This window comes from Taudactylus pleione, unplaced genomic scaffold (assembly GCF_031769625.1).
Source record: "Taudactylus pleione unplaced genomic scaffold, aTauple2 ptg000201l, whole genome shotgun sequence".
Taxonomy (NCBI): domain Eukaryota; kingdom Metazoa; phylum Chordata; class Amphibia; order Anura; family Myobatrachidae; genus Taudactylus; species Taudactylus pleione.
In genome coordinates this window covers 19,404,138-19,418,382 of record NW_028284603.1, presented here as the reverse complement: position 1 = coordinate 19,418,382, position 14,245 = coordinate 19,404,138, and the positions used below count along the sequence as shown (strand labels likewise).

Sequence of the window (14,245 nt, the reverse complement as noted above, 5' to 3'; positions counted from 1 at the left end):
CAGAGGAAACCCACGCAAGAGCAGCAGGGAGAATATACAAACGCCACACAGTTAAGGCCATGATTGGAATCGAAACCCACAACCTCAGTGCTGTGAGGCAGTAATGCTAACCATTACACCATCCGTGCTGACCCACGTCTAATATCATTAGACACCACTTCATGATACCTTATAATATACACATGTACATCTTACCAGGGTGTACAGTAAATGCGTGTGTTTAGCGTGTTCTGCCGTGGATATAATTCATCAAGAGTGCTTTCTTTGTATTCAATAATCTTGTCTGAACAATAAAAACACCAGCTTCCATATGCAGTGTACTCTGCAATTATTCCATGCAACATCCTATAGATAAACCATTAATCATCTCTCCCCATGTATGATTAACTATGTGCAGATACAAACATGTTATAGCTGTAAATATGCACCCACCTGAGGATAATGAGCTCAATAAAAAATATACAGGTAGCAACACTCAAATAGTGTATTAATACCTAAGGGAATAGCCTTGTCTTTACAAGATGATGATCTAAAGCAAAGGCAACCCCTTTTTAATTATACACAGCATTTCTAAACTCAATCATTACTCCTTTAATAAAAACATTGGAATATTGTTAAGAGGCTGCACCCCATTGTGCACTTCTCAACATCTTCATACGGGTCCTCAGCCCACAATTTACTAACCTGATGAGGAATGTGTAAGGTAGAAGAGGTGGAGCATTGCAAGGGGATGCCCTGACCAGAAGAGCTTATTCTAATATAAAAAAGTAACAGTAAGAAAATTTTTTTATAAAAGTAAACTAAGAACGGACTTCAATTATGGAAATGCACTAAAACACAGACTGTAAAGTCTGAAGAGCAGGAGCCTCTCACTTTCAGTATAGCTCATTGCCAAATAAACTAGTAGTTTAATATACGTATTAACTCTACTGCACCTAAGCAATATGTTGATGCTTTTGTTATGGTTTGTCAGCTACCTTTTTATGGAATTTGTCTACATGCATACAGTACAGTAATTTAAGTATGGTACATAGTCTTGGGACTAATATATATATATATATATATATATATATATATATATATATATATATATATATATTACATACATACACACACATACCGTGATGATTTGGGGTAATTAGCTTGGTAGAGTGTCAATGGTGCAGTGTTAGGTGCTTTACTCAGGGTCCACACATAACTTTTCAAGTTTTAAATAAAAGAAAAGTGATTTACTTTCAGCATACTGTAGAAAGAATACAACAAACGCCTAGCCCCTAATCAGGGCACTGACTCACTTCTTCGTCCCTGGCTACCTTGAGCAGCTAGTCTGCAAATAAGAGTCAAAAGTCAGCTTAGTCCTGCTTTCTGCAGGTTAACATAGGCTCCAGCCTGGTCATTAGTTGGCTGGCTGCCACAGCCTCATAGTCTGGCCTGCTTTCTTGCAGGTAACAAAGCTCAGTCTCAGAGTTTGGTAGCCTTACCTGTCTTCACAGGTCTAGTGGGCTCCGTCTGCTCCCTGGACTGAATCCACTGGGCAGAAATTAGGTGAGCTAACACCTGGCTTTAATTCCCTGTGTGGGCGGATCCCTCCAGCCCCACACAGAATCCATGGCTCACTATCGCTATCTCTGGTGATCCTGTCACAATACATACTAGCTGAAGTACCCAGCGTTGCCCAGGTTTAAATCTTCAAGTTATTAAGTTTAGGCATCCCAGAGCAATTGTCATCCCTTTGTGAAGTTTTCATTGAAATCCATCCAGTGGAAGGCCCAGAACAGGCTCCCCAGGTCAAAGTTCTGCACAGCGTGCACCAGCGGGAGGTCTGACCGGGACCTCAACCCCCTAGTATGTCTTCTGGGATCCAATGTCACCACTCTGTTAAGTTTTTGTCCAAATCCTTCCAGTGGAAGGCCCAGAACAGGCTCCCCGGGTCAAAGTTCTGCCCAGAGTACACCAACGGGAGGTCCAAGCGTGACCCTAACCCCCCTAAAACTTGTCCAGAATCTAAACAGACCAATACATTTTATATATAAGATTTGTCGCTCTGTCGCATTGTCACTATTGCTCCAGTGCGAAACCTGGGTAGGTCGCTAGTATAAAATATTTCATCAGCAATTGTACCATTGGAGTGCTGTTTCTTTTCCTTTGAAGTAGTGCATCTACACTCTGGATTCAGGCACCAGGATCAGATATGGACATTATTTTGAGTGCCAGCAATTTTGGGACCATATATATTTATTAACACACACATATATATATATATTTGTAAGAATCCATCACTATTACTTCTCACGGACATTCTCCGTACATCTCCTCTGTCCTGATGACGGGTTCCTCTGCGGCCCAGAAACGTTGACTTTTTACCCATGAGGATTATGATGTATGATTGACTTTTTACAACTGACATATAAAAAAAATTCTTTGGCTATCCGCAGAAATCCTGTAGTGCCGTGTTTCTCACTGGTCGGGCTGAACAGTGACACATAGCGTATATATATATTAGGGATGTGCACCGGCCACTTTTCGTGTTTTGTGTTTTGGTTTTGGATCTGGATCTTTCTTCGTGTTTTGGATCTGGATTGGTTTTGCCAAAACCACCCTTCCGTGTTTTGGGTTCTGGGTTTTGTGTTTTGGATCTGTATTTTTTTTTAAAAAAGCATAAAAACAGCTAAAATCACAGAATTTGTAGGTTTTTCTGCTCCTATGCTATTATTAACCTCAATAACCTTAATTTCCACTCATTTCCAGTCTATTCTGAACACCTCACACCTCACAATAGTGTTTTTATGTCCAAAAGGTTGCACCGAGGTAGCTGGATGACTATGCTAAGCGACACGAGTGGGCGGCACAAACACGTGACCCATCTAGGCGTGAAACTGCAGTGGCAGACAGGATGGCAGTTTGAAAAACTAGGCCCCAAACTGTACATAATGCAAAGAAAAAAAAGAGGTGCAAGATGGAATTGTCCTTGGGCCCTCCCACCCACCCTTATGTTGTATAAACAGGACATGCACACTTTAACAAACCAATCATTTCAGGGCCAGGGTCTGCCACACAACTGTGGCTGAAATTATTGGTTCGTTTGGGCCCCCACAAAACAAGCTGGCAATTAATCTGTCCCTGCACAAACTGGCTCTACGGAGGCAAGATGTCATCCTCATCCTCCTCATCCACCGATTCCTCACCCTCTTCAGTGTGTACATCCTCATCCTCACAGAGTATTAATACGTCCCCGCTGGAACCACAGGTCCCTCTGTACGTTCTGGAGGCTGGTCTCCCTGGAAGAGTTGATAATTCATTTTATGAACATCATCTTCTCCACATTTTGTGGAAGCAACCTCCTACGCCTTTCGCTGACAAGGTTCCCGGCTGCACTAAACACTCTTTCGGAGTACACACTGGAGGGGGGGCAACTCAGGTAAAATAGAGCCAGTTTGTACAGGGACCTCCAAATAGCTTCTTTTTCCTGCCAGTACAGGTACGGACTGTCTGACATGCCTACTTGGATGCTGTCACCGATGTAATCCTTTAACAGACAGACGCACGCTTGTCGCTGCTGCTTTGAGGATGCAAGTGCGGCTACAGCCCACACAATTCACAAAGACAGAAAAAAAAAGAACAATATTTTAATTGTTTGTGTAGCACACTTTGAGGGTGTCACCACCCTTTAACAGACAGACGCACGCTTGTCGCTGCTGCTTTAAGGATGCAGGTGCGGCTACAGCCCACACAATTCACAAAGACAGAAAAAAGAAGAAGAATATTTTTATTGTTTGTGTAGCACACTTTGAGGGTGTCACCACCCTTTAACAGACAGACGCACGCTTGTCGCTGCTGCTTTGAGGACAGTATCATATGCAGTGACAGTAGACTTGTCAGAAATTGTTGGCACGTCCTTCAGTCCGGACCAGATGTCCAAACCAGCCCTTGACTTATGACACAGGCGCACGCTTGGCGCTGCTACTATGTTGATGCAGGTGCGGCTACATCGCACACAAGTCACAAACACATTAAAAAAATAGTTTTTTATTTTTTGGAGCACTTTGAGGGTTACACCACCCTTTAACAGACAGACGCACGCTTGTCGCTGCTGCTTTGAGGATGCAAGTGCGGCTACAGCCCACACAATTCACAAAGACAGAAAAAAAAAGAACAATATTTTTATTGTTTGTGTAGCACACTTTGAGGGTGTCACCACCCTTTAGCAGACAGACGCACGCTTGTCGCTGCTGCTTTGAGGATGCAAGTGCGGCTACAGCCCACACAATTCACAAAGACAGAAAAAAAAAGAACAATATTTTAATTGTTTGTGTAGCACACTTTGAGGGTGTCACCACCCTTTAACAGACAGACGCACGCTTGTCGCTGCTGCTTGAGGATGCAGGTGGAATCTAGACGGGATTTGGAACCGGGGACACACTACCTCCATCAATTGTCTAAATCCCACTGCACTAATGGCGGATACCGGACGCACGTCTAACACCAACATAGCAGTCAAGGCCTCAGTTATACGTTTTGCTTCAGGATGACTGCTGTCGTACTTCATCCTCATCGCTAGGGACTGTTGGAGGGTCAATTGTTTAGTAAAAGTAGTGATGTTCCTACTTCCTCTCTGGGATGATGAACAACTCCCAGCAGCAGCAATAGCACTAGGAGGAAGTGGTTCTTGATCTTTCCCTATTTTATTTTTTATCGGAGAAAGTTTGGTCCTCCATTTATGTTATATTGATATATATGTGCGTCTAAAGCGCACACAAACACAGAAAATATTTTTTTATTTTTGCTGGAGAGTAGTGCACTTTGTGGGTTACACCACCCTTTAAGAAATGAGCCAGCCGGCTCTTTACTTATGGGACAGGCGCACGCTTGGCGCTGCTCCTTTGTTGATGCACGTGCAGCTACAGTGCACACAAGTCACAAACACAGAAAATATATATTTTTTTGGTTTGGAGTGTACTTTGGGGGTTACAGCACCCTTTAATGGTCAAGCCAGCCGGCCCTTTACTTATGACACAGGCGCACACTTGGCACTACTTTGTTGATGCACGTGCGGCTACTGCGCACACAATTCACAAACACAGAAAATATATTTTTTTTTGGTTTGGACTGGAGTGTACTTTGGGGGTTACAGCACCCTTTAATGGTCAAGCCAGCCGGCCCTTTACTTATGACACAGGCGCACACTTGGCACTACTTTGTTGATGCACGTGCGGCTACTGCGCACACAATTCACAAACACAGAAAATATTTTTTTTTTTGGTTTGGACTGGAGTGTACTTTGGGGGTTACAGCACCCTTTAACGGTCAAGCCAGCCGGCCCTTTACTTATGACACAGGCGCACGCTTGGCACTACTTTGTTGATGCACGTGCAGCTACTGCGCACACAATTCACAAACACAGAAAATATTTTTTTTTTTGGTTTGGACTGGAGTGTACTTTGGGGGTTACAGCACCCTTTAACGGTCAAGCCAGCCGGCCCTTTACTTATGACACAGGCGCACGCTTGGCACTACTTTGTTGATGAACGTGCATCTACTGCGCACACAATTCACAAACACAGAAAATATATTATTTTTTTAGCACTTGGGGGGAGCACCCCTGATGGACAGAGCACCCCCTGGACAACACTACAGCACCCCTTTAGGACTGGGACACTGCACAGGACTTTGGAGTGGACACAGCCCCTATGGAGAACTGAATGCACAACACAGTCCAGCCAGCCCCTATGGACTTTGAAGTAGTGGACACAGCCCCTATTAACAACAGCAGCACAGCACAACACAGCCAGCCCCTATGGACTTTGAAGTAGTGGACAACAGCAGCACAGCGCAGCACAGCACAACACTACTCTGCACTACACTACACTACACAGCCCAGCCAGCCCTAACTCCCACCCTCCCTCTTCACTGTCCACAGCCGAGTGAGAAAATGGCGCCGACGCGGGTACCTTATATAGGATCCAAAACCCGCGAGACTCGGAAGGCGGGATGATGACGTTTTGCCTCGATTTCAGATCCGAGTCAGGCGGGAAAAGTCGAGCCTGACTCGGATTGGGGGGGCTCGGGGGGGTTCGGATTTCAGAAATCCGAACCCGCTCACCCCTAATATATATATATATATATATATATATATATATATATATATATATATAGATTTACACTTAATATTACCTGGTAATAATACTTTAGGTATGACTTACAGAAAAATAAAAAAAATAAAAAATATGAGGCCTGCTGTTGCCATTCTTTAATTACTGCTCCTCCTTCACATGATCCCAGTAGACATGACTATCTGCTATTTTCACTTCACCTCTTCCTTACCATTCCTTTTCTACAGTGTGTCACACTGCGCATCACACACACGTAACAATGATCAATTGTGAAGGCTACTTATAAAGTTTCTTTGTACACGAGTTCTACTATAGTATATATGTTTTCTATACTATAGTTCGTATCTACTGAAGTACAATAAACATATGAATTAAACAGAAAAAAAAAATATGGAATACTGCCCTCGACTACAGATAAGTAACTCAGAAAGCCTGTTCTGAACTTATTATGAACTACATTAAACTGTAGATACTAGAACTGACCTAAATCATAACCGCTTCAGCTTGTTCATAGTTCAAGAGGACCACTCTATTTATTGTGATTAAATTACAGAGATATGAGACGTTCCAATCCAGAAGTGAAACAAATGTGCCCCTTTAAGCCCTTAAACACTAAATTCTTTCATGGATGGTCAATACACTATAAGGCGAGAAGTGCTGTCTTTCATAATGCAGTGTATTCTATTTATCACTATAATACTTCATTCAAGAAACCGCAGGTAGGATTTGGTGTAGAGTTCCCTCTAAGATTATTAGTGGGTGTCCTCAGAAGTGTTTAAACTGGCATTTAAAATTATATTAAACTAAGTCAGAGGACACATTCTTCCCTGCCTCCGTATAAAGGGGATTCAAAATATTGCTCTAAACTTGCGACCCAACGTTGCTCACTTTATACCTCTTGACAAACATCTATGTGTGACACAGTAAATTTTTATTAAAAACACTATAATTTAAAACTCAAGACGTAAGTAATTCATATAAAAACAATGTGTTTTCTGTAATAGACCCGATACAAAGTTTTCATGGGATGAAATTCATACATTTTATTTATATACCGTTAAAGGTGAGGACAAATGAAATACTCCTTACAAAGCAGGATGTGAAGCTTTTTGGAGATGTTAAGCATGACAAATCATTGAGCATCAACATAGGTTGCATATGGCAAAGCAATAATAAAAGTAAAACATCAAACATGTGCAAACCCAACTGCTCTATAAACCCAAGATCCACTTGTGTAGGATCCGGCTTCTCCTAGAGGGAAATGTATCAAAGCTTCCAAAGACTGACTTTTATGGCATACTCTGCACATGGTTATACACTGTATGCCAATCAGCAGAGAGGCTATGCTGTATTTATAAACAGCCCCATAGATTTTACCTATAATGAAACAAGCCAGGTCCATATTTTGCCACAGTTTAATGTGTACATCATGGGTCTGATGCAGAGTTGGAAGAAAATCAGATGTATATTGCTCCCAATATTGCTCGATATCGAACATCCAGCACATGCAGGACGATCAGACAACGATATCTGAACGCTCCATGTGTACGGAGCTGTACTCATTTTCTAAACTTAATTTACAGCTAATGTTGCATGTATGAAGACACATTCACTTTCAGTTGTTTTTTAATCCTGCCTGACTTTACACCTTCACATAAAAAAGAATTTCAAGAAAGACAAAACATAAATGAAACAAAGATGGTTCCAACAGATCAGCTGATTAGCTACAATATACCACTAAAATCATATGCAGAATATATCAACAAACAGCATAAAATAAAATTATCCAGTATCCTAAATTTCGAAGCGGCGCCAGCAGCCATGACTTTGTAGCCTTGCTCTAGAATTAGATTTACTTAAAGCTTATGCAGTGCTAATAAACTGCAGACGGGTGACATCAAAACCGATTAATTTCATATGTTTGGCAAGATCCTTTTTTTTTTTTTTAATATTACATTTAGAAGGAGTGCATTCTGAGACCAGGTTTTTAGGCTTGGCAAACTTAGGAAACAAGAAACAAGTAGAAAGGTTTTTTTGTAACATTACTCGGCAGATAAATCCCAGAAAGCCAGCAACCTTCTCAAATTGGTGTTGGCCGAGATATTGTTTTTCACAAGTGATCTTCGTTTCAAGTGGTGCTTACCTATTTTTTTTGGAGCGTTCATCTTTTCCTCTTTTGACTCCAAATATTCGTGTAATCAACGTGCTGAAGAGAAGTGTGGAGGAATTTCTCACCTAATATAAACAGAAAACAGTTAAAACAAAATATCACACGGGGGAAGACGGCTTGCAGATGCCTACAGTATTTTCTTTTCAAAAAACACCCCAGAAAGGAAAAGTAAATGAAAAGACAGACATGCACTTACACTATTCTGAGGTGCTAAAAGTCCACCCCATCTCCGAACCAGGCTGCAAACCAGATTTTAATGCTTGTAAAGGAATTTTTTAACATACCTATAACAACACCTCCGCTAACAAAAAACACACAAAAGTAGGTATGTGTTCAATTACTTCATCTCCTGGGTCAGAATTATGTTAAATCAGATATTTCTATAGCAGAGTGTAAAGGGTCTTGAAACAAGAAAATACAAGTTGATAAAAAGTCTGAGATGTGACTTGAAACAAGAAACTCAGATTTGAGTGGAATTCAATAGGTAAAACATAAATGCAGAATACTATGTGCCTGTATGTTACATGATCCAGTGGGTCACCACCAATGCCGTCTGTGGGCCTTGTACTAGCATGTTATTAATTTAAAAAAAAACTATATGGCATACACCAATCAAGCATAACATTGAAACGACCTGCCTAATACTGTTTAAGTCCCCCTCATGCCACCAAAACAGCTCTAACCTGTTGAGGCATGGACTCCACAAGACCTCTGAAGGTCTCCTCTGGTATCTGGCACCAAGATGTTACTAGACGATCCTATAAGTCTGGAAAGCTGCGAGGTGGGGACTCATTGGCTTAGACTTGTTTTTCCAGCATATTCCACAGATGATTGATCGGATGGAGTTGTGGGGAATTTGGAAGCCAAGTCAACACCTTGAACTTTTACTGTTCCCCAAGCCATTCCTAAACAATTTTTGTACTGTACTGTACTTTAGGGCGTATTAGCCAGCTGAAAGAGGCCACTGACATCAGGCAATACAGTTGCCATGAAGGGATGTTCTTTATCTGCAATATTATTAGGTGGCACGTGTCAAAGTAACATCCACACGAATGCCAGGATCCAAGGTTTCCCAGCAGAACATTGCCCAGAGCATCACAACCTTGGTCAGCTTGTCTTCTTCCCATAGTACATCCTGGTGCCATCTCTTCCCCAGGTAAACAACGCACACATGATGTAAAAGAAAATGTGATTCATTAGACCAAGCCACCTACTTTCATTGCTTCTTTCAAGCTGCATTTGACAGTGGATAGGGGTCAGCATGGGCACTCTGACCGGTCTGCGGCAAGGGACTAACCACTGCATACCGGGAACACCCTACAGGACCTGCCATTTTGGAGATGCTCTGACCATCACAATTTGGCCCTTGTCAAAGTCACTCAGATCCTTACGCTTACCGATTTTTCTGCTTCCAACACATCAGCTTCAAGAACTGAGTGTTCACTTGCCGCTTAATATATCCCACCCATTGACAGGTGCCATTGTAACAAGATAATCAATGTTATCCACTACACCTGTTATTGGTTTTAATGTTATGGCTAATTGGTGTATATGAAAATGAAGGTTGGCTCGGTAAAAGGGAAGGCAGTCACCAGATGTCTAATGAGTAGCTCTAGATGAGACAGGACTCTGTCATACTAGCTGTACGTTGTCCAGAGAGCAAGGACAGTTACACTTGTACATGGGAAACACAGAAAGACCTCTAGAACCGGCTTACCACCATTACAGCGGTAAGTAAGGGGTAGTTTTTAACTTCTAAATTCCAAAAGAAAACATAAGTGGAATTATCATTTTAAGTTAGGCGTGCCTTATATTACTAATGACATTCACAAATGTATATGTAAAATTACCACTTTTGCCTCATAAGGACTGATATTTGGAAAATAGTGAAATATGTGGTCCCAAATGGTTGTCGTAACAAAGGATGATCCCATCCAAACTACAGGATCATTTTTCAGGAATGACAAACATGAATAAATTACGCAGTCTGTTAAACTTGGCAATATATATATATATATATATATATCAATATATATATATATATATACATACACATACACATACATACATAAAATGCACTAATCCACGGCACTCACCATTCCTAGATTTGGGGTGCAACATGGTATATGTCCACATTGCTAAATAGCAATCACAGGGGCTCTGCACTCACCAAAATAACTAACAATAATAATAAACAGTGGGGTTTTGGTTCATGAATTGATCAATGCATTTTAGCTTGCAGCCCCGTCAAGGGACCCCACATTACTGCAAGTCCCTACTCTATTGCTCAGAAATATAACATGGAAATAACTATCACATTAGTGTTAACTGGTTTAAAGCTCACAGCAACTTTGCTTTTAAAGGGGAGACAGTCACCTAGCACACCTGGTGCAAAGCACCTAGGAAAACAGCCGACACAAGCCAGATTAAACAAGTTAAAAGAGGTGCACCAGTGCCACCATTTGAAATTGCAGTTACATTTGCTGCAAAGCAGAATATTATTGTTAGGAGTTATTTATATAGCGCACACATATTCCGCAGCGCTTTACAGAGAGAATATTTAGCCATTCACATCAGTCCCTGCCCCAGTGGAGCCTACAATCTATATTCCCTACCACATGCGAACACACACACGGGTTAATTTTTGTGGGGAACCAATTAACGTACAGTATTTGCCTTGCATAGACAGGAAGTTTGTTGTGCATACAACCAATCCCCTTCTACATTTCATTTTGTAGAATGTACTTGATAAATGCTAGCTAAAAGCTGATTGGCTGCTATGGGTAGTTTCTCCACTTGCCTGCTCCTTAGAAGTTTAATACATTTCCTTCTTGGGTTTATTTGATCTATAACCAGACAAATCTGTATATATCAGCATTGCCCAGTGTATCTATTACGACGAGCAACAGCAGAGCTATGCTGTAACCCAAGGCAAGGTAAAAAAAACTCTGAATGATGATAGAAATATATAACTGAAATATAGAGAAAAATCGATTATTATTATTACCAGTTATTTATATAGCGCACACATATTCCGTAGCGCTTTACAGAGAATATTTGGCCATTCCCATCAGTCCCTGCCCCAGTGGATCATACACTCTATATTCCCTACCACATGTGCGCACACATAGGGTTAATTTGTGTTGGGAGCCAATTAACCTACCAGTATATTTTTGGAGTGTGGGAGGAAACCGGAGTACCTGGAGGAACCCCACGCAAGCACAGGGAGAATATACAAACAGTTAGGGCCGTGGTGGGAGTCGAACCCATGACCTCAGTGCTGTGAGGCAGTAATGCTAAGCATTACACCATCTGTTCTGCCCTGATATACAAATATTATTATACTAGCAAAAGGAAACGTCATATGCCGGGTCACCTCCCCACCCTTTCTATCTGCTGCTCTGCCCCGCCACCCTCGCTCCCATACATACGATACCCCATATGCTTATGGAGACGGGAGAGACCTTACACAGTTATTAAATAGATGTTGCCAGAAGACAGTACAAACCATTAAATTAGGGTATGGAAAACAACATTACATTTTAAATAAAATGATTTTATTGGTTCCTTGACTGAAAGATGTTTGAAGAACTGCATGTAATTTAACAGTAGTTGGTTTTTATTGGAATATTTTTATAACATTGACTAAGTAAACTTATAAAAAAAAATACTGTATGTTTCTACAGTTCCAACCGCAAACTCTATTAAATGGCCGTCTCTAATGCACATTCCTCACACGTCATATTCTCAACAGAATAGATAGATATGAAGATCTTCAAGGTAACAAAACTTTTCGCCACCTACGAAAAAAATAAGCAACAGTGCTCCATCCCTTTGTACTATTGTCCCATAGGCAGTGTCCTTGAGTGGCTGCTTACTGGACATTCAGCGAAAACTTTCTGCCCCAAGTGTTTGGCATTCTAATCAGCCAGAAAACTGATCCAAAATGCAACTTTGTGTAGAAAGCAGTTGCTTTTGTCTGAGGACAAAGGCGTATTCTAACCCTCAGTACCAGTAATCAGTTTATGATGCTTATCTTGCTCTGCTCTGCAAAGTCGGCGTGTTTTCAACTTTGAATTCCCACTGATAGCGGATTTGTGTCTCATTTACTCACTGGGTTCTCTGCGTTCATATTCATAAAATGTGACAGCTGTTGCCAAGTTTGACAGCTTTGCTCATTCTTATCGTACCTACGAGGCCATTCGAGTTTTATAGTAACCTATTTTTATTTATATGAATTATTGAATATACACTTTGTATGTGTATAGGCAAAAGGGCATGAGATATAAAAAATTTGAACAGGAGTTTAGAAGCAGAGCACAGTAAACGAGGTTGCAATTTATACGGGGTGCAATATGAAAAATTATTGGACAACCACGAATGAAAGTTTACAAAAATGTAATATTAATTTGGACTTATTTTTTAATAATACATAAAAAGAGGCTTAGTTTACCAATGGCACAGCAGATAGAGATCCACTTGAGTGTATGTTGTTTAATATTTACAGGAGCAATTGACAAGAATCTTAAGTAGCAGGAACCTCACGTCACTAGCAAGTACTGCTGGGGGTTCCTGTATCTTTCACTATCTAATTATCAGTCTGAGGCTTACGGCTTGCCACTAGGCACCTCCTTCTATCATGACACTGATCCAGCCACATGGAGCCACAATCAATAATGTAACCTCAAGGGTGGGGACAGGTCACTACCTCCCAGAAGATCAGCCCACTCTCATGAAATACTTTGCACTATGGTGATCACTTTGATAAACTAGCTCCAGCTGCTTTCACCACTCTTTCAAAACTAAGACAGACAGAGATGACGAATGAGAACCAAAACAAGCATATTTAACCCTGGTATAATGCATCTTAAAAATGACTAATATGCATTAGTGTTTCATACTCTTTCTGATGAATGAAACAAAATCCAGATGTCCAGAGGATTTCAAAGGTTTAGTGAACCAGCAAAAGTCCCTCGTCTCCATTCACTTAAATTTAATATTAATGCTAAAGATACAGTAATTCTCCTATACAGCTACAGCTAGAAAGACTTCATAGTTTTAACTTATAGTAGAACATTGAAGCCAGTCAGACAATCTGGAGACATCAAATTGGTTCCTATATACCGGTCCTGATGCAGCTGTTCTTACAATAGCGGTTGTTGAAATATGCAAATGCTAATCTGAGCCTTCTCTTTGTGCTGAACGGTGTGATGGAGTATATGAGTGGTAAGATGCCCACTTTCAGGCTGCGTGGTCTGTGTATTTGCAATGGAGATTGTAAACACTCCAACATCAATGCAACATTGGTCGCACCATCAACATTTGCGGTAGCCTAGAATCTACTCTAGCTATACTCCTCAAATCCAACTAAACATGGTCTCTGAAGCCCACAGTACCATATGGTTGTTCCAAAAGCCATTTAATATTAGGTCAGAGATATAGGCAAACAGATACACTTCAGAGGCCACTTGGGAGGCCCTCTAACCTTAAAGGGCAAACATTACCCTTAATTTCATAACATAGCACAATAAATTAAATAGTAGAAAGTGATAAACCAAATCTGACCCTACTCTAACATTATTATCCAGTCACAGACTAACCTGCTACAGTGACTGTGTGACTGCCCTGTGTTTATTCACTAACATTACCAGGCAGGCACAGACTAACCTGCTACATATGGACTGTGTAACTGCAATGTGCTCACTCTGTGACCTCACTATCCAATCACAGGCTAACCTGCTACATAGACTGACTGCACTGTGGTTATTCTGTGATATCACCATCCAATCACAGACCAAACTGCCACAGAGACAGTGTGACTGAACTAGGGTTGTCCATCGGCCATTGATGGTTTTGTACCGATGTTTGGTCAGACCAGCACAGTAAATGGAAAGTGAGTGAGTAGGTCCTAAGAAGGAGCGGCAGCCTAGTGTGAGGTTCAGTGCTGCAAATGAATGTGTGACGA

General features: G+C 41.2%; 1 protein-coding gene across 1 annotated transcript in view; it reads right to left on the bottom strand.

The window, feature by feature from the left end:
- Positions 1-14,245, bottom strand: part of THADA (THADA armadillo repeat containing) — a 732,316-nt gene that overhangs the window by 489,280 nt on the left and 228,791 nt on the right. Inside the window, 1 exon segment of the mRNA XM_088477279.1 lies at positions 8,254-8,345. Within this exon segment, the coding sequence (XP_088333405.1) occupies positions 8,254-8,345 (92 nt within the window).